This window comes from Ambystoma mexicanum, chromosome 10, assembly GCF_040938575.1.
Source record: "Ambystoma mexicanum isolate Mex_15411 chromosome 10, UKY_AmexF1_1, whole genome shotgun sequence".
Classification (NCBI taxonomy): domain Eukaryota; kingdom Metazoa; phylum Chordata; class Amphibia; order Caudata; family Ambystomatidae; genus Ambystoma; species Ambystoma mexicanum.
In genome coordinates, this window is record NC_090932.1 from 921,002,179 (window position 1) to 921,028,339 (window position 26,161).

The 26,161-nt window shown below is 42.7% G+C and overlaps 1 protein-coding gene across 1 annotated transcript in view; it reads left to right on the forward strand.

Moving 5' to 3' along the window:
* Positions 1-26,161, forward strand: part of PEX5L (peroxisomal biogenesis factor 5 like) — a 1,467,323-nt gene that overhangs the window by 949,176 nt on the left and 491,986 nt on the right. Inside the window, exon 4 of the mRNA XM_069618674.1 lies at positions 24,339-24,548. Within this exon, the coding sequence (XP_069474775.1) occupies positions 24,339-24,548 (210 nt within the window). The remainder of the gene's footprint in view (positions 1-24,338; positions 24,549-26,161) is intronic.

A 26,161-nucleotide genomic window follows, 5' to 3' on the forward strand; every position in this document is an offset into this window, starting at 1 on the left:
GTTTTATCGCATCCATCTTAGTAGTTCTTTCTGGTATGCCCTGTCTTGATAAATTACGGTATCCTCAAAAAAGCCCATGAAGATGTTTGCTAATGCTGGAGCGTATTTTGTGCCCATTGCTACACCTTTTGTTTGTCTGTAATAGCAATTGTTAAAGTTAAAGATATTTAACCATTTGTACTTGATGATATATTGATGAAAACGGCTTTGACTTTTGCCAACTTCTTGAGTCAGTCTGATTATTTATGTTTGAGTAAGATCCACATCCCCATCTATCTCAGATACTGTTACCCCGTCTTAAAGGACCCGTTGTCTGGGTTCACTTGATATAAGCATCAGTCAATGTGTGAACTCATTTGAAGGTACTGGGTGGGCATAATAGGTAGAATATGCGTTGGTTGGATTAATCTATGCCTTGTACTTTTACATGGCATAGTGTCTCATGACATACAGTTTCAGTATAAATGTGGTTCTTATTCATATATTGCATGGTATGACTGTGATTCAATCCCGAACTTAAATGAAAATTCTATAGGAAGTAATGCATTTCATTGTCTGTGTTTAGTCCTTCAGTAGTGGTCCGCAGATCACAGATCATCTTTGCTTCTTCCTGGCAAAGAGTTTGTTCCCGGTCCCCCATTCTTGGGTTCATTCTGATGTGTTTTATGCTGAAGAATGTAACTTTGTCCTTCTTTTCTCCAGAGTGCTCTGAGTTCCAATGTTCAGACAATGCAGTTTTCTTTTCATGGGCGATTAGATTATGTAAGTGTTCTATTATTCTCATTTGTAATTTCCTTATTGTGCTCCCCATGTACAATTTGTCACATATACATACAATGATATATATCACATAGGTCGTCCTGCAGTTAATGAAGTCATTGATATCTATCACTCGCCCATATTTGGTAGTTTATGATTCTACATATTTGATTGCATGTTTGCACATGCTACAGCTTGAGCACTTGCAAAATCCCTTTATAGGTTTGGCTGTTGTGATGCCGGTTTGCATTGCCTGTTCCTTATTTGCCATATAACTAGGACTGAGTTTCATTGCTAAGGTGGGACCCTTAGTATACACAATGCTGGGTTTCTCTGTAATGTGATCTTTAAGATCAGGGTCCAACATGAGAATGTGCCAGTTTTTTGGGAAAATACTTCTAAGTATGTTGTTGTCATTAGAATATCTGGTAATCATTCTGACAGTATCTTTTTTTTTGGGTAACTGGTTTTATTCTTGGGTGTCGATAGTTCCAATCTGTTTCGTATTGCGATCTTATCTTTAGCTCTTGTGACACATTGTTTTGAGTAGCCTCTGTTCAACGATCTGTTTTTGGTAGTCTGCATACCTCTTGGTATGTCTGGTCAGTTCTACAGTTTCTTCTTGGTCTAGTGAATTCTCCAATGGGTATGCTGTCTATGGTGCTTCTAAGGGGTGAGGTCCCTGCGTGCAATGTTGTATTGGCCTCTGTCTTTTTTGTGGTATGTTTTGTTTGTATTGTACCTTCTTCAATATAGATACAGAGATCCAAGTAGTCAATCATTTCTGTGCTTTTCTCTAATGTGAAGCTAAGCCCAAAAGTGTTTCTATTGAGATATTCATAGTATTCATCAAATTGATTGTCACTTCATTTTCATATGATGAGCACACCATTGATGTACTGTAACCATTCACAACATTCTTAGATAATACAGTTTCAGTTGTTGCAAGTTTGTGTTCAAATTCTGCCACAAATAAATTGGCCATTGAGGGTGTGAAACATGTCCCCATCGCTATATCCGCTTATCTGTTGGTACAGTTTGTCATTGAATAGGAAAACATTGCCTTTTAATACAAAGACAATATCCTGTATACAAATACAAAATACTATGGATGTCTGTTCAAGCTCCGCCCCCTTGCACATAGCGTGGCTCCAGCATAGTTCTGAATCCCCTCTTTGCGGGAGAGGCGTGCATAGAGTGACTCAACCTTGCCATGCACGCACATGGGGACCCAGAAAGCCATGTATGCAACTCCATGTGGCTCTGGTGTAAGGCCAAGTCCCATAACAGAGGGCTTGGTGCCTGAGGTGTTGCTAGGAAGGGCTAGGGGATGGGGCAGGGGAGCCCCAGGTCTTTTGGTAGTAGCCCTGGATAGAAGATCAGGGGCTACTTCCAAAAGGCTAGCTAGCCCCGAGTCCCGATAGTCACAACATTAGCATAGCACTGGATCATTTACAAACCTAGCAACACCCCTGCTTGTTGCCAAAGCAGGAGAACATGCAGCAAGGATGAAAACAATCAAAGTCAGCACGCACACAGCGAGGCTAAATTGGCATGGCATAAGCAGTGGGCCACTAGCTTTAGAACAGTTTATCTACAGAGAACCATTCGAAGCTATTGGTGCACTGCAGAAGCTGAAATCATACTTGTATTGTCTTGTATTACAGTTGTCACTCTAATATTTTCAGTTTGGGGAGTGCCCGACACACCCTCTACTGCCCCATGGTACTGCTGTTCCTTTCTCTGGAGCCACTTGAGCCAACTCTACCCTGACCAATATCAGTGCTGCCAAGTTGTCCCTTTGAATAAATGACCTCTTCAGTCAACCCTGAGTTTTTAGCCTACTACTCTTTTCGTTTCAGTGATTTGTAGTTTTACTTCATTCAGTATAGGTATGAGCCTACAAGCCCCAGTATGCAAAGCGTTACTCTCTAAAATGTCAAGACTGGTGGAATGGACCACAAATAACATGAGCACACATTCAAGCTATGCAGAGGGGTTCCATGTGTTTTTACAGCCGATGTTCCACTGCTGAATGTTTTATTTTGGAAATCTTCATCGATTTTCAATTGAGTGCAGCTGCAAAATGCAGGGGAACCCCCTTAAAGCCCCACATTATTCCCTCACACCCAACACCCTTCTCCTCTAAAAACCATTATCCATTATATAAAACCAACCCCTCAACCTCAACATCCTTAGACCACAAAATACATTATCCACTTTACCAAACGTGCTATCAGTGCCTTTTTTGCCTTTATATGTTGTTGGTAAATTGCATTGCAATGAAAATTCTGCACTGAAACGTGTGCAGTGATTATTTTGTAATAAAATGCCTGGATACCTCCTGATGGCTCAGTTGTGTGTACTGGGTTCCATTCCTAGACAGACGTTCCTTGGCTGCACTCAAGACATTGACAGTATTTTTCAGCATTTCGCCATCCCCTAAATCACTCATGCTGGATGGCAGAAACAAAACTGCTTGACTATCACACGCTCAGCGTGTTAAATCGGTTAAGTAAATCCAACATCTTTTACTCTGCTTAGCTCTAAAAGCGCAATGATATCCCTGTGCGGTTGGTTCTGCATGTGTTTAAGGGGACGGTCATATTCTCTAAGAGCCGAACAGCACCTGACAATGGTAATTACTGACGGTGTCTGTAATACCTTGGGCTCATTACCAGTTCAGCTGCGAGGTACAAACAAGTGGCGGAAATTCTGTTACTGCCACTTTTCACCGCACTAAAGAATTCTTAGTTTGGAGGTACAATGGAGGATCCACCTCCAGCAAAGGGCTGGCGGTAAGTCCTCCCCTTTAACTCCAATAATCTGCAGATTCACAGTGCAGAATTGTCGCTCATGGTAAATCCCCGTAGAGGCCTAGATTCTCCAAAAATGATGATATACCCCACCACACGACCACTCGTAATCCCTTGGTAATGACACTGGCCAAGAGCCGTTAACGGTAAATGCTTTTGGTGGTAAACTGGCAGATTTACCATCGATTTAGCGGCTGTTGTTGCGAGTAGGCCAGACTCTTTTATGAACCTAAAAGCCTCAAAACAGTCATGCTTTGACCTGACACCCTAAACCACTGGTCACCACTTGGAAAAAAACAATGTGTGGACTGAGCCAGTGGTTAGTGGCTTGGAGATGAACTGAACTCTGCCCCGGTCCTCTGGAAGTCACTGTTGAGCAGGGTGTGATCACTTGTCAATAGAGGGTGGCCAAGTGGTTCAACGCATCGCGCTCATCCGTTCCACGGATAATCTGAGGGCTTCTATCTCCCTCCAGCAGGGGTGTTGCTAGGTCTGGAAATTATCCGGGGCTAGGCTAATGTCGGGACTGTCGGAACTTGAGGCTAGCTAACCTTTGGTTGTAGAGCATGAGCTTCTATCCGGGGCTACAACCAAAAGACCTGGGGCTATACCCCACTTGCCCCCCCCCTCTAGCAATGCCTCTGCCCTCCAGCATCGCCCCTTCTATGAGGGGCACCTCCATGTAACTTTAGAGCTCAGTTCGGCAACATGTTTCCACTGTGTAATCTGAAGTTTTCATGGAATAGACAAGGGCATTTCCCAAAACGTAGCATTCAAATTAAGTGCATTTGTTCCCTTTGATAAAAGAAACCATAGGCTCGCACTGCATTCTGCGCCGCGCCTCCATCCATCCTTGTTTTAATTATGCACATTCATCACTAGACAACAAGGGCCCCCTCTCTGGAATGATGGCTCGTTTTGTTCAGTGATGCATGAGATGAGTTTTAAGTACTCCACTGCCTAAGCGAAGTACTCCGCGAGATGGCCCTGAAGGCCGATACAGAATAGGGTAATCCGTAATTCACACAGACAATCAACACAGGAACAATGCATTCCTCCAAAGTTTATTTATAATAAACCGAGCCCAGCTAAATTGCTATTGGAAATGTTCCGGGGCACAGCAGAAGCTCTAATCATAGTTATACCAATATGTGGTCGTTTTCCTTCTTGATTTTTGTATTGCAGTTGCCAAGCGTGGATATTGCTAATGCAACTGTCAGAGGGGTTCATTACACACCTGTAGGCATATCTCCCTGTGTAGCCATAAGCCTAGGTCAGCATCTGTGCCTGTGAGTCAGGGGTCTGAAGCCAGTGCCTAGCCAGCTGTTTTGGCCCACAGCTCTGATCAGTGTTAGACACCATAGTCAATAGTAAGGAATCATGGGATTTTGAGGACAAAACATCTGGAGAGCCACAGGTTGCAGACCCTTGTTTTACATGTATCATGTCTAGTTCTTCATATTTAGTCAGTTCTGCATTTCAGCCTATGACACTTTTACACATGTGGCCTGTCATTTGAATTATATCCAATATAAACATGGACTCTGCACACCAGGCTGGCACGTTTTTGTTATCTCGGCAATTCATGGCTGGCTGAAGGTACCATACATGGCCTGGGGCCTGTTGAAAGCCATACAGCATCAGAGAGTCACATGGAACCTTTCTATGGCTCTTCATCCTGGCTTGGCATAGACGGAAGAAAGGCATGAACATAAACATTCTGCATTTTTACCTGCCTTTCACTGCATCCGCATTATAAGCTAATTGTTCATCTGAAGCCAATTCACTCCCACAATTGGCACCAGAAATGGCCCACCATGGAAGGCATTATTGACTAAATAGTATCCCAACAAATTAAAAACACCATTGGGTGAAATGGATTATATTCTCTTGGAACGCTCTAATTTACCAAATCATTGTAATTGATAATGCCGTCCGATGCTATAAATCTATACTCTGTATCAATACTAAAATATAAATACACCCAACACAAGTTCATACAGATATGATTGAGGGCAGCAGGAACCCATGTATTCACAGTAAAGAGAAACTTGCAATCTTAAATGCTATATTGATACTGACTACACTGATCCCCATGAGCCGAGTATTACTTCGTTGTCTCTGGGATATTTTGCAGAATCTTTCTTGGAATCTAATCCTCCAGGAAACAGTGCATCTCTTCATCTATATTCAAACCAGCAGGATACTTTCATTGGAATCTCAGAATCCAGCAACACCTTTGTCTTCTTAGTAATAATTCTGAATTACCTGCTCTTTCATCCATAGTGGCTCATGCCATGCCATAAAATGTGATGTCCACCACATAACCGCTGTGGCCTTCACAAACATGGGTGGCCGTAGGGTATGCCTTTCAATTGTTCCAATTATGGGTACAACATATTGTTTATTAAAGATGAACATGATATTATAGACTACAGAGGTGGATGTTGAATGTTTAACTCAAAATGTTTCATGTGGTTTGGATCCCATCCTTCTGGGCAACAGAGGTCTACAGGGCGGTGACAGGTAATGTTGCTCGGATGGGCTCTTCTTGAAAGGCACATCAGGTATAATCTACAGGATCTGTTTGGTGTCCCTTAAATAGGTGAGAACCTTTCAACAAATAAGAACAAAAAGAGGTCAACATGTCCTGAACCCTCCCTGTTGAATTTCCAAAAGAGGAGGGGAACCTACCTTGTGTACATTAGGCAACAGTCCAGATGATGCTGCTGTAGGGGGTGGATCCTGCAAAAATACCAAACCCTTTTTTGTGATCGGGATTTGGGCTCCGCTTTGTTGGCGGAAATATCCTTGGCAAAGCCTGCAGCAGGGTGGAACATCAGCACGTGCCGCCATACGATGAATATTGGCTCAAACAGTAACACACAACATCTGCATTAGAATGTTCATACAGACATTACTAGAATGCTGATACTGTCTCCAGTTACAAATTTGAAGAAACACGTTATATATATATTTTTGGATGACTGAATATTTCTTGGCCATGGCGCAGTGCCGCACCCAACTAACAAACCAACGCCTTTTAAGTGATCAGATCGTTGGTAGCTACTTCAGATTGTTTAATAGAGGTGACAATTCATGAACAGGATTGCTGCTAAATTTAAAATACCTATGCACATACCCAACTTGCCATTCCTCTTTGAGGTAGGAGGTTACATATTTGCCCCCTTATGCCATCATAGCCTTGATGTCTTTGTAGGAGAATGAAACCCATTGCCAGGGTTTTCCCGGGTTGGTTGCTTATGTGCAGGAATATGCAGTGGGACAATTGTTTCATGAGGGGGACAGTAGCATAGAAGAACAGGATGAAAGAGAGGTGCACCCGCTTACACTCCTGCAAAGAAACAGATTTAAGAGTAGTGTGGCATCCTGGTTGAGAAACTACGGATTGTATGTAAAGGAGAGCCCAAGGCATGGGGTCACCAGAAAGTTGTGTGTGTGATGTCTGACACAGTGGTGACTGAGAATAACCAAACTTGGAACAAGAGCCGCAAGGCTGTAAAGGAGTAATAGCGGACCCCTTGATTGACACCTTCCCTTTTCACAGCATCATTTGTATTTGGAAAGGAGGAGTTGTTTTATGTCAATATTGTATAGATGTCACAGCAAGTCACAAGCCACAGGTATTGTGCATCTTTCAACTGTGCTTTTAGAAAATGGCCACAATTCTACAAGTTGAACAGGTGGATTCCAGGAAAGCGGTTGGGCAGCTGGAGGCCTGAAGAGCTGATGCACAGGAGTTCTCTCCGGGGGTAGTTGGACCCTGATGTCCCTGATTACTGTAACCTGAATACACAAATGAATGTATCCAACTCTGCGTTGAGTGTGCCTCTTTTATGATAGTCCAATAACTTTACTGTGTTTTCTCCGCACATTTGCTGTGCTTGCTTCACACACTTGTCTTATTAGGAGTGTCAATCTCTGAAAAAAGCCCTGTTAGAGCAGAATCATACAGTGATGAATGTTTATGTACTTCCTAAATGTAAGCAGATAAGCAAATTTAGGGAGGATTATTTTCTACCCAGGGATTTACAGCATGTTGAGGCGGAAAAACTATTTGATTGATTGGAGACTTTAATGCAATGTAGGGCCAGAATAGGGGAACGAAGCAGGACAAGCGTAGGATGGAAGAAAGCTGTGGAATCCAAAAGACACCTATGAGTGGTGAGATTTCACCAATGGGCCTGCAAATGGATCTATTTATGGATAAATATTTGTTTGTGGAACTGAATGGCAGATGTGTGAAGGACAATCCACCAAACCCAACCTATTAGGGGGGCCTAAGGAAAACAATTACGAACTACTGATGGGTTGATTGTTTTTCAAAATATATGTTGGGCAGAGAGTGATCACAACCAGCTGGTGGTATGGTGGCAGATGGGTTCGATCCCAGGACACGAGGCCTGCACCATAGCTGATTTGAGCCAGTCACTCCCTTTGCGAAGGATTAAGAGTTCAGATATGTTAACTGGTCTTCAAAATAACGTTATCAGTACATTACGGGATAAGCTCTTAGTTGCTCAACATCACTGTGAGGTGATACATCTTTTTGAACTCTCACAGGTCGGAATCTATGAGATTTCCCCTCATATTTCGCTTGGTTATGGAAAGACCACAGGCTCCTCAAGAGCTGACGCTCCCAGGTTTGACGGCGAATGCAGGCTGTTGAAATGGGTACTACATCAAACATCACAGCAGCATCTAACATCAGCAGGCCATATTTGCTTCCTTAAAAAATCCTATAAGAACCTGCTGAAATATAGAAAGCACCGATTCATCGAGACTCAGTGGTATCTTCTTGGTAGTAAGGGAAAACCAGCCAAAAGATTTGGAGGTTATTTGCGAGGGGGTTTGAGGCTGAAATGAAAGATCAATTAAAAAACATTAAAAAAGGTAAAGAAGAGGCTCTGGGTGGACTCAGGCCAGAAATGTATGGTTAATTGAGTGACTGGTAGACACCTATCCTTCTTCAGGTTTTTAACTCGATTGCTTCCGCTAGCAAAAGAGTTTCGTAGTCCCAAAAAAAGGAGGCATGACTGTTGCCCATTGTTACCGCCCAATCGCTTTAATTGATGCTTTCAACCAGATTTTTGCAAGATGTTTAGTGGCTTGATTGGAGGAATGGTCCATGGAGAACTCTGTCCTCCCAGATATTCAGGCTGGCTTTCATAAAGGGTTCTCCACTATCGATCAGTGTTTTATTTTATTCTTAATCCAGTAGTGGAGAAGTACACAAAAAGCAGGAAGACCCGCCTGTTTACTGCCTTTTTGGATCTTTCCAAAGAATTAGACTCCATAAGCCAGGTGGTATTATGGGGTAAGCTAAATAGAATTGGGGTTCCTTCTGTGCTCCTGCAATCAATTAAGGTTCTTTATGCAGATACTTCCATTGGCCGTCAGGTGTGACAGGTACTACAGGTATTCAAGAGATTTTAGTACTAATAAGGGGGGTCAAGCAAAGATGCTCCCTTGCTCCACTTTTATTTTCTTTACCCCCTTCATCAAACTTTTCCTAATTTAGTTAACTTTTGTATGCTGATGACTCTGTGCTTACGGATCGGACAGCTAGAGGATTGCAGCGGAGCATAGAGTTTGCCAATAATTACTTTCAGACGCATGGCCTTAAACTGAATCTCGCGAAAACAAAAATTGTATTTTTTGGCAAGGGAAAGAAGGACTTTAAATGGGCTCCTGACAACTTGGCAATAGAAGTTATCAATGAATACAGATATCCAGGTCTACTCTTCTCAAACAGCGGCAATTGGAGAAACTCTGTAAACATAACGGCGAAGCAGGCATCAGTGGCTCTCACAGGGCTCCTTCGATTTGATCATCAATTTGGCAGAAAACGTTTAGATGAATGCCTGCAGGTGCTCGAATTCAATATTAATATGGAGGTTCTCTATGGAGCAGAAGTTTGGGTTATGTCCCCATGTGGATGCCTGGAAAGTTTCTAAAATGCAGGATTACGTAGAATGTTGGGCTTGCTCGTGAGCTCCCGCGAAGACGGTCCATGCCATGAATTGGGACTAGTTTACATCTCCCTTTCAGTTGAGCATTGGTATCTGGACTTCTTTCTGAAGGTTCAATTTACTGCCCCTATGAATACAATTCTTGGTGCTGCGTTGAGGGATATATGCTGCCACCCTAGTAAAGATTGCTCCAGCTGGTATAACAGTGGGATTAATTTAATGATAACAGTGGGATAAATGTAATGCACCACTGGAGACTTGAGACTTGGTGATGTGGCAGCATTGGGTTCGCTCTCTAAAGTGCAGCGCAAGCTTCTCCTTAAAAAAAGGCAGCTGAGTTGGGCTGAGTTGGGAGTGGGTACTTTTCAGGAAAGAATCGTCAAGCTATCCTCGCTAAAATGTTACTCTCCCACTCCAGAGTGTCCCAAACTTGTTGCTGCGATAGTAATCCTAAATTCACCCGGGTGTCGTAGATATCTGTTAATGGACCGGGTAAATATCCGACTGCTCAGATCCAGAGCACCGTTGCTGGGTCAGGGAAAGATCTGTCCCTGTGGCTTGGAATATACAGAAGATTTTATTCATTTTTTACGGTTTGCAGGTTGTTAATTAATTTAAGGAAGCAGTGGCTTAGGCCCCTTTTGACCAGCAACAATATAAGGACATGTGCAGAGGCTATGACATTTTTTATTAACAATAATGATGACATGTTTTTATCTGATGCAGCTAATTTTATGAAGCATGCTTTTAAAGAAGTTAACAGAAGAAGTGCCGTAATATAGCCTTGTTGAATTCTTAGCTATGCCTGTTGCCTGTTTTAAATTTGCTGAATGTATTTTGTAAATCGGCTGGTATCGCTGGCCCCACTATGCTTTTGTTGTTCTGCTTTTCTTTAACTGTTAATGGATTTTGTATTCCGAATGAACTCTGACTCACTCACACATTTGTGAGCCAAGTCTACGGTCAATTATTGTAAGCCATATATAGTGTGTCTAATTGGTATACTGATCGCACATCAGTGGGTGCACTGTGTGTGCTAAACACATGAATGAAGCACAGATAGTCCTATTTTTGGAGTATCTGCCACACACATGTACTAAGTACGGTCTACACACTAAAACTAGCAGCTAGTGGCGGCTGGTGAATATTTGAACTGGAGGGATGTAAATGTCTGTGCCTGATATGCGGAAGCGACTGTGTGCAGTAAGGGAGCTGAAACAAACAAGACCTGTGAGAACATTTGTAAAATAATGGGTTAAAAGTGGGCATTTTACATCACTTTGTGTGAAACATTGGGTAAAAATCCCAAAAGTTTGCAACGGTTTTGTATGCTGGCACATGAAAAAACACATGAATAGATGCAAGTCAACAACAGTTCGCAGGACCATTTTCCAAAGCATTTTCACAACATTATTGTCCAAAACATGTGCAAGTACATAAAACATTGTTATGCTGGCTGTACCCATACATTTGCATCCATGCTACATCAGTATAGGCCACTATTACCATATAAATAAGGACTCCCGGACAGTACAAAATGCTTTGACACAGAAAGCAAGAATATCCAGAATGGCTACACCAACATAGGCCAGTGTACCACCTAATCACAGTTATGTTTGCTTTTATCCTTTATGCAAAGTACCCAAATCCCATAATTCACAAAGAATATGGCCAGAATGGAGCCACCGTAAGCCAGTCTAGCCACATAATAACACTTATGTTTCCTTTACCCTTTATTCCAAGTAAAAAGTAACAAATGCCATGCCACAGTGTGTATAGACTGACTCCATTATTGCAGGCCTGTCTAGCCATGTAATAATACTCATCATGTTTGCATTACACTTGATGACAAGTAAAACATGCCATGACACATTCAGAAAGTATATGCAAACTGGCATTGTTATTGTCAGTCTGCATATACTCCTTAGTTTTTAGTGTAGCATGTCATATTTTACTTCACATCAAGAATACAACATTGAATGTAGACCAGTCTCGCCATGTACTAGCACTTACCATGTTTGAATTACCCTGGATGCCAAGTGAAAAATTGCTTGACACACAAGAAAGTATCTGAGATTGGCACCAATAATGTAGGCCAGTCTAGCCGCATAACAACACTTTTCATGATTGCTTCACTTTTGATGGATGGTAAGTCTGCATCAAGGGTAAAGTAAACACATGATTTATTATGTTACTAGACTGGCCTACATTCCTTGATGCAAAGTGCACCGAGGATAATGCAAACATGATGAGTGTTATTACATGGCTAGACTGGACAACCTTCAATGTAGTCCAGCCATGTAATAACGCTTAGGTTACCTTTATTATTGATGCAGAATTACTGTGCATCAAGGGTAAACAGATATGATATGATAAGTATTATTATTTGGCTGAATTGTCTAGCCACATAATAGCACGTATCATGTTTGTTTCACCTTTGCAGTGCATCAAAATTTAAAGAAAATATGATGAGTGCTATTACATGACTAGACTCGCCTACATTTAATGTAGTTTAGCCACATAATTACACTTATGTTTGCTTAACCGTGGGGTGGCAGAAGGCAGGCCCACAACCTCTCATTATCGTGCTATCAGCATAGACACCTTGACTGACATTAACAGTGCCCTCAACGTCCTCAACGAGACCCACAACATCCCACCGCCACCCCTCCCCTATGAGAAAATTAGATGAAAAGTAAAATATCAATCAACGTCATATATATTGAAGCCTGGACAGATAGCTGAAGTGAATTAGATGAAAGCATTGTTACTATGAGACCATATTAATGTCAGGAGTTGCTACAGAGCACACATGGGTATACAAAGTGTTTACATTGTGCATTATCTTAGATGCCTGGGGCATACATGTGGCATCCATGTGGGTGCCCAATGAGAGTAGCACATTGGTGCTAACAATGTTTGTAAGACCCATTACTGCCAAGAGTATACGTGTAGGACAGATGGCTACCATTGTATTTACTTAAGGAACACATGTGTATGAGGTATGATAAAAGGGTGCATAGCTCTCAGAGGTGTATATACGCATCACTCTCAAACTTTGAAAAGCGTGTGAACCAATAACACATTTCAACAAGTAAACCTGGTGATATATTAAACCATCGAGCAGAGTGTCTCATCACAGTCTTGAACTATTGCGTATAGTAATAAGCACATTTTTCCCACTCTGGTTATCCCAACATTATATGCACCACCCATCCATAAATATCAAAAATAATCAGGATGAGAGATCCTATAAGCAGTTGTGTGGTTCTGAACAAATACATTTATTTTAAAAAACACACAATACTTTGGTGACTTTTCAATTACTTTGCAGTGCTTTTGATAAGCACGAACGTAAATGACAACGGACAGGAGTGATTATATTCAGTGGTAACACAGGTAAGTATCAACCTCTGTAATATCGAGGTAACGAATCCACATAGGGGCACAATCACATATGAGGTAGGCCAGACCTACAGTTGAACGAGGTGCACCCGGGATGGAGAGTAGTCCAGGGCGTGGTTAACACAGGGTGTACACAACAGTTTCTACAGAATATACACGAAAGGAGGGTTTCACAGTTGTGTCACAGGGGATCGACACGGGTGTGTTTCGGCCAAATCGGGCTTGATTGGAGCCTGTCTGTGTGTTGGCCTTCATCAAGAAATACACTGATTGCGGTGTTGGTCCGTAATATCTGTGGGTGAGATAAAGGCTGTAAGGATCTCGGGAGGTTGTTGAGTTATTTAAAGGAATTACTGAATAATGGCTGAGTGGTGCCATAATGATACATCACATGGTGCATCAATGTACAGCTTTCCTGCTGCTGCAAAAGCAGTGGGGTGCTGTAGACAATCCTCAATTGGTTACTGGATAGAGTGGGCCGTGGATTCCTGAAGGCCGAATTCTCTCAGGGTCCCGCGAGCCAGAAAAGGGCCTATGTAGGTCCCAGATCTGAGAGAAACAAGTATGGACCATGAGGCGTAATATCGGTCCAATACAATGGTGAGATCTATTGGTGATGGTTCCAGTTCTCGAATGGAAAATGCCATCAAGGGTCAGTTTACCCATTGGACGAGCGGACTTGTTGGTGGGTGCGCTGAAATCCATTAAGGGGTAACATTGTGCTTTGGCCAAATAGTAATTCCTTCTAATATGATAGTGCTCACTACAACTGCAGTGTCAACGCGGGTGCAGTGGGCCGCTCCCCTGGAGCCCATTGGTGATTCTCTGTTGTTATTATACTTTGTCTCTTTATACGTGTTGGTCAATGTCCAGGGTCTTTGCTGGTAAGTTGGGGTCACCAGCCTGGGTGTGGGGTGGAGTTTGAGGGGTTAAAATAAAAACTGTAATTATCAATCAACATGAGTGTCCCAATGTGTTAGCTCTATTTCCTTATCAGGAACTCGATATTTGGTTTTCAATGTGCTTGCCTTATGCTTGTGTTCAACAGCAAGTACGCTGGTACCATATGCACTGTCATCGGAAATGATGTCCACTGTTAGGTACATTACTTGGAATGTATGAGGACTGAACAACCCCATTAACACTCGAAAAGTGTTCTCATATCTCTGATGACATGTAACTGACATTATACTATTACAAGAAACGTGACTCACTAAATATAAGAATGAGTGAGTTACATGAACATGAGGGGAGCGGAGTGGGTATGCCAGCTACTCTACTTAGTCAGGAGGAGTGTTAACACTGATGCATAAAAATGTGGACTTTAAACTACATGAGGTTATAGTCAATACGGAAGGTAAATGTGTCATGCTGGTGGCTCGTCTGTGCAGGATATAATTATATTGAACATTTAGGCCCCCAATGTAGATGGTCCTGACTTCTTTTAGGGGCTGTTTGACAAGTGCATACTCTATGGTGATCATGAAATATTGATAGGAGGATCTTATAACACTCACCTGTGGTATCACGTAGACAGGTCCTCTCAAATGAGGCAAGGTCATCTGAATGCTGGACAGATTATCCGGGAACAATGTTCGACCTTACGCCTATTTTATGGACCACGACTCCCGTTCCCGACTCGATATATGGTTGGGTTCAGTAGGCATTTTGAACAGGTCAGTTAAATCAGTTTACAACGCAGAGCCCCCTGGGCGGCCACCTAGAAATTTAAATCTGAATCACTGATGGGCCTGGTGTTCAGGTCTGAAGTGCGGGAGGAGATTACACATCACTTTCATATTAAGACGTGGTCAGTGGATAACTATGCTGTAGTGTGGGAAGCGGTTAAAGCATGTATTAGAAGTGATTGTGCTGCAAAACAATTTGGTCCGCAGGGGATCTGAACAGCTGTGAAACACCCTTAAAATTCCTTTATGACAAACACGTTATCACTAACCAGCTTGTTGCTCTTTTGGATATTCATAACTATCACGCGTTAGCAGGTAGAGAATTAAAAATGTGTACTTGTAAACCAATGGCAAGACGATATGCAGAGTCTGATAGAACTGACAGGATGTTAGCCTATCTGATTAAACAGGAAAAAGGCCCTGCGGATATAGCCTCCATAGTGGATCTAAATTGCACTTGTATATCACATGGTGACGCTATTAACATAGCTATTCTACAATACTGCTCTTTATTATACTCATCTACACCTGATAAAACTAGTTTTCAAATAGGCGTGTATCTGCATGGAGCCACCCTGATATGGCTCACTGATGAACAAAGAGCCCCACTGAATGCTCCCCTAACTATGGAAGAAATCAGAGCTGCAGTAACGGAACTGCACCCCAGAAATCCCAGGCGAACTGACGGCTGAGTTCTATAAGAAGTTTGTAGACATACTTTCCCTGGAATTGTTCTCGATGTATGGTATAGTCTTGGAACAAGGTCACCCCCCCCCCCCTTCAACTAATGAAGCTACGATAGTGGTGCAGACAAAGCCTAATAAGGACCCACAGGACCTTAAGTTTTAGTCACATTTGTCGATGTTGAACCTGGATAATAAAATATTTGCCAAGGTGTTGGCTCGTAGAACTCGCCCTCTCCCATCGGACATGATCACTGATGACCAATCAGGCTTTTTGCCTAGAGGTTCTACCTCACATAATCTAAGAAGGCTGTTTGGTATTATGGTGGCAATTGACTCTGCAATCCCAGCTATCAATACCTTCCTGGATGCTTAGCTCTTTATGATGGAGGTGCTTACCAGAATGGGAGTGGGTTCTTTTTCTCTTAAAGTTAGTGTCCTTATCATACTCTAGTCCCACTGCGCGTGTGTACACAAATGGTGTCACATCAGAACGTTTGACACTTTCCAGAGGCACACGCTACGGTTGTCCTCTTTCCCCAAAATAATTTGCTCTGGCGAGTGGTCAAAATGTACAAAAAGAAGTAGTGGAACTATTGTTCCCTGCTGAGCTGCCCCTGCTCCCCACAAACCCTATCACCACACCCCATACAACGCACAATCCAAACCCCCAAACAAACACACATGCTATTTAAGGGAATGTTCAGTGCAAGTTTCAACATCTTCTTACGCTTTCATTTTAAAACTAAACCATTCCAGAATGGTTTCTTTTCAAAATAAAAGTATAGGAACAGTAAAACTTTAAAAAGAAAAGGGGAAGCGCACGGCTCCCAACCGCTCCCGCCGACTTCGACCACTTGCTCTGGCTATTGAATCGCACGCTGCTATCCTCTGAGAACACCATGCTGATAGGGTCTTAGTCTGTTTGTCCAAAATGTGGTACTTACGCAGCATGCAGACATCCTGGTATTTTCTGTTAAATACCCAGAGCGCAATCTAAAGCCGATTGTAGATGAGATAGTGGATTTGGGCGACACTCAGAGTAACAAATAAACTTGAGCAAACCCTGAACTGTTCCCTCTGACAGATGCGGTGAAGACGGGGGAGGAGGATCCTGTGATTGCTTCAGGTGGTCACCACAGACCGTCAGATACTTAGGCATAAATCTAGCACATCCGTAGCCCAATTATATCTGTTGAACTATGGCCCACTACTATGTGAACTGCATTTTAAGGCCAAGAAGTGGGCAGCACAACCTATTTCCTTAATGACTCGGATATCACTGATTAAAATGGTATTACTCCCCAAGTGCTTGTATATGTTTGCTAACATTCCTATCCACCTCACTGCCTCATTTTTTGGGACAATACGATCGTTTTTGACCAACCTTATCTAGGGCGGGAAAACACCACGCTTTACGGGGGAAACATTGGCATTGCTGTATAATCAGGGTGTTTTGAATGTCCAGAATTTTCAGGTGTACGTATTGGTCTCTATGCTTCACCTGCAATCTATTGGTACCAGCCCCTTCCGACGCCCCAACGCATGAAACTGGGGGTGCCCTTTGATAACCTGTGGGGAGTTCAACGTTTGTGTTAACCCTTTGTGTGGTAATATCAATCCTTGACCTAGTGGCTGTATGAAGGAAGTGCATCATGTATTGCTGCATCTGGTGGACATATGTGAGGCTAGTAGATGTTTGCGTGCACAAGATAACAGGAATATGTTTACTGATATTGATCATATGAGTTGGTTCTAATGCAGCAATACTCTCTAGTGCGGTGTCAGGTTATTTACTTGTATGGCTTAAGGTTCAGCTGAGAAAGCCTCGTTGTAGGCCTCAAAGTTGGGTATTTAATCAATCCTTCTTGATTGATCCCGAATTCTGAAAGGAGCTATTATAAAATATTAAATGTTACTCAGACTCTTCTTCCTTCGACATAGTATGGGGTACCTGCAAGACAGTCATTCATGCATGGATAATGTCATAACTTTTTGGCTGCGAAAATGAAAAATGGCCATGAGAGGAAATGGGTAATAAATAAATGTGGGTAGTAAATAACTTCAGGTGTTGCAAATTAAACATCCTGGATAGGTTCTGGAAGAAGGTGTAGGGGCATGAGCAGCATTCAAGCAAATGCAAATTTTTAAATTCTGTATTAACAGCGAGTTAGGAACCACTGGCTAGATCCTCTCTAAAAATACTCTACACAAATAATAGAGCCCGGGAATATTTATGTCGGAATAGGATGGGAAATCAGCTGGCTTACAAAGCATGAGAAGAAGCTACTTATAATGGCATGGTTAAACTGCCTCATTTACCAGTGGTAGGTCCTATATTGGCCTCTGTGCACCAGTACTATATAAAGAGTAGTGATGAGAGAAAAGAGTCTCCCTCATTAGCAGAGATTGAGGAGTATCTGCAAAGAATAGATGTACCACACTTTCCTTAAAGCAATGTTGGGATCAGAGGAGTTGCTGGAGGGTATGGGGGGTGCTGACGGGGCTATAGCCCTGGGTCTTTTGGTTGTAGCCCCGGATAGAAGCCCAGGAGCTGCAACCAAAAGGCTAGTCAGCTCAGAGTCCCTACAGTCTCAACATTAGCGTAGCCCCGGACCTATTCCAGACCTAGCAACACCCCTGGTCGGGATACTGGCCAGGACACTGTTCAAGACTGCATGTATCATCTACAAAGCGATCATGAGTAACACACCAGCGTACTTGTCGGCTAAGCTCCACATATCTGGTGGCAAACGCTCCTCGGGCAGCAAATCGATCAACCGGCTTAAATCACAACTCATCCGCAAAGAGAGGACTTGCAAACAATCCTCCTCTTGTCACGCATCCAGGCTCTGGAATTCTAGTGCTGGCTTGGATTGCCCCCACAATTCTACAATTTCACAAATCTTGCAAAACATGGCTTTTTCAACATCACTAATTCCAGTGGATGCACACACCAATGCACATACCCCATCTCACTAACTGCACTACTGTTAAAGGATGCCAGCCCAAATGCTGGCTACCGACACTCTTTACAAAACCCTGTTACTCTCTTTCTAGGTTCACACTTTAAACAATAAAATAAAAAACACAATGTGAATGCCTTGACCTTCCTCTGATCAAGGTAGCGGATGTTATTAAATAATTGCCTAATACTATAGCTGTTGAGGGAGATGGTCTCCTGGCTAAGTTTTATAAAAACAAAATGCGGGTCTGTTGTCATCCCTCCTCCTTTAGAAGCGATGGAAGCCCATTGACAGCATCATATAAGCTTCAGGACCAGTGTCCATCAATCCCCCAATATCATTCATTATTGTATATGCCAAAAGCTATGCGAAGATACTAGCAGCTCATCTGAAAATATGCGTGGTAACATTAGTCTACCTTTGCAGGACAGGTTTATCCCAAGGTGTGTGTGATGCTGTCAATCACATCAAAGCAATGATTGCTTTGATTGATGCTGCGGAAATAGAGGAACATCCTCTGGCTGTGCTCTTGTTAGAGGCAGAAAAAACATTCAAACTTGTAATCTGGAGGCTCTTGGAAGGCAATTTGGTATCAGTACTAGTTGCATACAATCAGTTGGGACATTACACAGAAACCGGTGCGTTTGTGTGTGCGCATGCATGTGCGTGTGTGCATGCATGTATGCATGTGGGTGTGTGTGCGTGTGTGCATGTGTGTTTGCTTGTGTGTGCGTGTGTATGTGTGTGTCTGGATAGGTTTCATAGAGAAGCTACCTGAACAGTGGCACAAGCCATCGGGCTCCAATTTGACCCCTTCTTTTGTCCTTGTATCATGAACCCATGATTTGCCAGCTGTCTATCCATCTTTAGGGTATATTTATTTTAATGTTGCGAAGGTGAAAGAGTTTTTGTATTTGCTGACGGCATTGATGTATACCAACAAGCAATTACAGTAGGACCATTTATAACATTCGAGTCTGGGGAATATCTTGTGCTATTGCCTTAATACTGGTGAAACTGAAACAATACTGGCAGGGGGATCCTGTATAGTCTGTCGTCAGTAAAAGAAAGAATGGAGTACCTATGATTTACCCTGCCGGCTTCATTTGGTATAACTAAGACAGGCATCTCAAAAAATGAGTAGACAGTTTCAAGAAATGGCATCACCGCCACATCTCATTGATAACAAGGTTCAAAGCCACCACAACTCAATGATAGGAAGGTGCAATACTACCACATGTCATTGATAGGAAAGTACATTGCCGCCACATCTCAATGATAAGAAGGTGAAATGCTGCCACATCTCATTGATAGGAAAGTGCAATGCTGGCACATTTCAATGATAGGAAGGTGCAACACTGCCAAACCTCATTGATAGGAAGGTGCAATGCTGCCACATCTCAATGATAGGAAGGTGCAATGCTGCCACATCTCAATGATAGGAAGGTGCAACACTGCCAAACCTCAATGATAGGAAGGTGCAATGCTGCCACATCTCAATGATGGGAAGGTGCAACACTTCCAAACCTCATTGATAGGAAGGTGCAATGGAGCCACATCTCAATCATGGGAAGGTGCAACACTGCCAAACCTCATTGATAGGAAGGTGCAATGCTGCCACATCTCAATGATGGGAAGGTGCAACACTGCCAAACCTCATTGATAGGAAGGTGCAATGCTGCCACATCTCAATGATGGGAAGGTGCAATACTACCACATGTCATTGATAGGAAAGTACATTGCCGCCACATCTCAATGATAAGAAGGTGAAATGCTGCCACATCTCATTGATAGGAAAGTGCAATGCTGGCACATTTCAATGATAGGAAGGTGCAACACTGCCAAACCTCATTGATAGGAAGGTGCAATGCTGCCACATCTCAATGATAGGAAGGTGCAATGCTGCCACATCTCAATGATAGGAAGGTGCAACACTGCCAAACCTCATTGATAGGAAGGTGCAATGCTGCCACATCTCAATGATGGGAAGGTGCAACACTTCCAAACCTCATTGATAGGAAGGTGCAATGGCGCCACATCTCAATCATGGGAAGGTGCAACACTGCCAAACCTCATTGATAGGAAGGTGCAATGCTGCCACATCTCAATGATGGGAAGGTGCAACACTGCCAAACCTCATTGATAGGAAGGTGCAATGCTGCCACATCTCAATGATGGGAAGGTGCAATACTACCACATGTCATTGATAGGAAAGTACATTGCCGCCACATCTCAATGATAAGAAGGTGAAATGCTGCCACATCTCATTGATAGGAAAGTGCAATGCTGGCACATTTCAATGATAGGAAGGTGCAACACTGCCAAACCTCATTGATAGGAAGGTGCAATGCTGCCACATCTCAATGATAGGAAGGTGCAATGCTGCCACATCTCAATGATAGGAAGGTGCAACACTGCCAAACCTCATTGATAGGAAGGTGCAATGCTGCCACATCTCAATGATGGGAAGGTGCAACACTTCCAAACCTCATTGATAGGAAGGTGCAATGGCGCCACATCTCAATCATGGGAAGGTGCAACACTGCCAAACCTCATTGATAGGAAGGTGCAATGCTGCCACATCTCAATGATGGGAAGGTGCAACACTGCCAAACCTCATTGATAGGAAGGTGCAATGCTGCCACATCTCAATGATGGGAAGGTGCAACACTTCCAAACCTCATTGATACCATGTGGTGTAAAGCTGCCACGTCTCATTTGGTAGGCAGGTGCAACGATGGTCAACAGAATCTTACGTTTACATATTTTGCATTTGTTTTGCTTTGTCCCTTTGTTTTTTCCCACTCGATTTCAGCAATCTCCTCTTACATCAAGAAAAATAAATGGCCATAACAGGCATTCGAATTTCTTAATGAATCTTTGAATGGGGGGGGATTGACATTACCCGATTTTAGGTTTTACTGCAGGCAGCAATGGGCACAGGACTGTTGCTTTCGATGGGGGACAGTTTGTGTCATTGCTTTCCATCATGCATCTGGGACCATCAAGTAACCCCATTATCCTTTTGAGATTAGCCATTCCTTCCTCTTTAAAATATCGAGCTTCACCTGTTTTGGGCACCACAAAAGAAAGGGGGCGACATGAATAACATGGCTGCAAAACAATATTGGTATGAGCATCTTTTTGTATGAAAAGAATATGATTTGTTATTTTCCAATGATTCTTGTTGTCGTAATTGGAGATCTTCACCCTTACAGATACAGGACAGTATTTTCCATTTTAGTAATTTAGCCGGGTCTCTGGCTCAGTGGACTGATGCATCATCTGCAGCGACCTGTGTTTGACCTCATGGTCACAGGTCGGAGTCCGGGCAGGTCCCCTTAGCCCTTCATCCTTCTGAGGTCGATAAAATGAGTACAATTAAGTTGGGCAACAATACACTTCTTACAACTGTCAATAGTGCCAAGATAACCCTGTGGGGGTGAACGTGCACCCTACAAATACACCTGTTATGATATAGTTGGATGGGATCATTTGAGGAGATCCATGGGGAATTCAGAACCATGTATAAAGGATTCTTCAAATATTTACAGATGAGCTGTAGTTTTCCTAAATGGGTCTTCTACGTGTTGTCCAGGAAATCTTCTCACCCCTGATAATATTCATATAGCCAGTAAATCTGTCAGTATAAAATTCTTACACCTCTTAACTCATGAAACCGAAAATAAGAGCTATGCGGGTGTAAGAATTGGGGACTGAGATCAATAATGGAATGGGCTCAATAGGCCATGTGCCTGCTGCATTGGTGCACTCCATGCCACCTCTACCTTACCATGGGTGGTTCCAGGTTGCCCGTGGTGTCAAAGTGCACCCGCAGGGGTGGGGCATATCCTTGCATCCTGTGCTCTTACAGTAGATTTGAAAACGCTTTTTGACCATCTCGGGGAAATGATTAGAGCCCCGTTATAGCGTCCCTAAAGCTTATTGGGGGAACTGCAGGTAATGACTATATGCGCAGTCAGGGCATTTGGGGTAAATGTGTGTTTGTTGCAAAGGGTGTAGCTCGGATGATGGGTCATGTGTGCAGAGGGAGGGCGGGCGCACACTCTACTGAAGGGTGGTTTCATGAGTTACTGGATTGTTGTTTGCGGGCAGAAAGGTATAAGAATAGTAGGGGGCTGGAGTCTCTGGCATTATTGAATTTGGTGTGTGTTTCATAAGTACATCAGGTATTGCGTCCTTTTGCCGATACCCGGTTTTCTGACAGGTGTTTTGCCGCAGGAGTTTTGCTGAAAATTTCCATCTAAATTTTTTGGACAGGTGGGAAAGGGTAAAATAAAGGGTTGGGGGGAAGGGAAATAAAAAAAATAATTTAATTAAGAGGGGTTCGGGGGATACCCTCCCAAAATAATTTTCATAAAATGTCGATTAACTTTTTTACTCCCGCGGCAAAACACCCGTCGGAAAAAAGAGGGTGGGAGAAATGACATGGAACCTCGTATTAATGGCTGTGTGCGATGCGTTAGACGTTGCTTTGACCTTGAGAATGCTCATAAAGGAATCATTGGTATATTGTTCGGCTATATGCTTCACTATTCTCCTTTCCGAGCTTCATTTTCTTTTTCTCTTCTAATAACCAAATCATAGATTGTGTTTAACATGTTGTATCATGACTTTCTCAATAAAACTGCTGGTTGTTAGATCACAATAGCAAAGCATGTAGTTTGTGTGTGCTGTGTCTGCAGAAGAGAGTGTGTGAGTCGGTGAGTGTGTGTGTGAATGTGGGTGTGCGTGCGTGAACGCGTGTGTGTGTGAGTGAGCATGCATGTGTGTGTGCGTTCCCATTTTCATCTGCAGTTGTGTCTTTGAAATGAATGTCACTTTGGAAGGAGTGTGCATGTGTTCTGTGGTATGCACATGGAGAGGAAGGGGTCTGTAAATCTAGTGCAGAAGCAAGGATGCATCGAGTGTCCTCAATGGCTGAGCTGGTGTGTGTGACTGACCTCAGCTTGCAAGTTAACAACAAATAAACACTCCTTGCCACAGCATATGAAGTGCTGGATAATGTTGCTTCAATGGCAGGCCGTGTTGCACCGATGTCTGTCCCTTTCACATGGATGGACTAGTTCGAAACACACCTTGTGCACTTGTAAGTCACTGCACAATACATTCTTGCAATGTTTATTTATTGATATTTTATTATTATCCGCAGTTGTGTTTTTAAAATAAATATCACTTTGGAAGGAGTGTCCATTGTTTCTATGGTATGAAAAATGTTTTACTAAATGGAAACGTCATATTTGCACTGTTCAGTTGGGAGAACTTTGCCCGCCTGTGTGTTTCAGTGTCACTGATGTGACAGGTTTATTTCTTTGTAGCGCCGCAAATAACCTTATTCCATGACATCTTTTTTAGACCAGGAAACAGTGGGCCTGCTTCACCATGAATCCACTGGGGTCAGATGAGGGTATGTGTGAGCATCTCCAAAGGTGTACCCTCTATCTTATGCCTGTTTCAGAAACGCTAAAACTAGAGCAAATCCAAAGATACCTAGATCAGAATCAGGCCTAGTGACTTTCAATTGCATAGATAGAAAATTCACTATCATCATGTGAAATCTAGGCCTAAATAAACCTACGAATGGTAGAGGGGTGTGGGGGAGACTGCGACAAAGTAATCCACTAAGTGATAGGAATCTTCTTTGATTGGGTCTGAAAATGTGCCCTTGTATCTATTGAAAAGTGATGTCTCTTTGGTGAAAAGTATTTACTATCTCTAAATCATGGGTCTCTAAGTCTGGTCCCCAAGAGGATAAACCGCACCAGGTTTTCAAGGTAGCATCTCACTATGTAAATGACATCTATTGAGATTCACTGTATTAAAATATATTTTGCATGGATATCCTAAAAACCTGGAGTGGATTTTGATATGTGGAAGGAACTGGAGACCAATGAGAATTGTTCTTTACTTACTGTAAGATTGAGAAATCATGCTTGGGTGACCTCACAAGGTATCTCTTTTTACCCAACAGTTAACTGAATTTCTCATTGTTGTATATCTCCAACAGTGTTATCGCCAGGACTGGATCTTCTGGACTTAAGCGAGCCTGTGATTCTACCGCAGAACAAAGCAAAGAAGTTAGAATCTGCTTCCAGGGGTGAAAGTTCAAAGGGAGCATCACTTAGAAAAAAGAGTGACACTTCGGATTTCATCAAAATAGAGACAGAAAAAACTGGGAAGATTTCCAGAGCTCAAGACAAGTCTTCTTTAGATTTAGGTAAGTTTTGAGGTTTTTAAAGAAATTGATTGGGGTTTCAGAATGTCTTTATCCAGTGGCATCAAGGCAGGGACTTAACAAGGTTCTCCCTGTGCGTTAGTGACTGTGCACATCTCATCCTCACTTATACTTCACTATGCGCATTTAAACACTTGTGTATAGGCGCATAATAAATAACAAATCAATCAATCAATCAATCAATCAATCACTATGGACCAGCAGTGCATGATTGATGTGGAGAGTCAACAGGGACTCATGCACAAGAACATAGTGCATCCTGTTATCTCCCTACCTAGGGCATTGTTGCATAAGCTCAGCGCCGTTGCAGTGCAATGTCTGTGCAAGTGCTAAAACTGTTGCTGCCTAACGCCTCCTAGCATCGTCGCCAGCTCACAAACCCCAGCAGAGCTGCGGAGAGCCCTCACTGCAAGACCTCGCAACACCTCTCTACTCTATACACACACTCACATAAACCCATTATCTTTCTAGCTGGGCAGCTCTCACACTATTCCTGCCAATCAAGCCGGTCACTGACGTGTGGGTGTTGCCTTCTTTATATAGAAATAATCAAGTGACCCCACCAGGACACAGAACATACGTGCAGACAGAAATCAGATACTTCCAGACCACACCCATCAACACCTCAGAATGCATGTGTGCTTGCCTCTGATTATCCTCCACTAACATTCCCCTGTCCCCTTATTTGGGAATGGCAGGCATTGCACTATACAGACCACTTTACATCACATTTCAAAGTCAAGAGTACATTTATTCCAGGCACCACCCCCAATAAACACACGCAATAAAAAATGCATCATGACATATATTAAATAGTATTTAAATGACATGCATTTTAAACACCTTCAATGCACAAAACCTGCAGGTCACACAGATGCGACACATGGAACTATTTCAATCATGAAAACCATGCACCTCATTTTATGTTTTGAGGTTGGTCAGAGCACATCTACAGTCATACAATTAAGTGCAATTGCACATCCTTGATTGTTGTTTCTAAGCATCCTCAATTTATCCTGTCTAATCAACTTGTAGTGGCTACATCAATTTTATTTGACTTAAGTGAGCGTGTCAGGGACTAAGGCTTCACCGAGAATAGTCAAGACATCTGGTCATCACAAGAGCTAGAGTAGTATGTAAGACCACTTTATATCACATTCCAGTGCCAAAATGCAACTGTGCGGCACAATCCACCATTCCCGTTTGGCAAACATAAACGTGGATGTGGACCGTGCTTCAAGCCCTACTTGCTGCCTTTGTGGATTCGCATACAAGACCCGTTCCTCCATTTAAAGAGGGGAATCAAATGTGTATGTCAGCATTCAAAGTACTATGAAAGCATGTGCCCAAGCAATCAGGTCATGTGCATGTGTGACACCCAGGATGTTGGGAATACGCACGGTGGCTGGTGAAGTTGTTTAATTGGAGGGGTGTCAATATTTGCCACAAATATGCAAGAGCGAATGAGCATATTGAGCGAGCTACAACCAACAAAGGGGCTTTTTGGTGGTCTCTCCCAGAGAAAATGGTTTAAGTAATGAGTTAAAATACTGCGTTAGAGAGCACACTTTCTTTGAAAAATTTGGTAAAAGGAG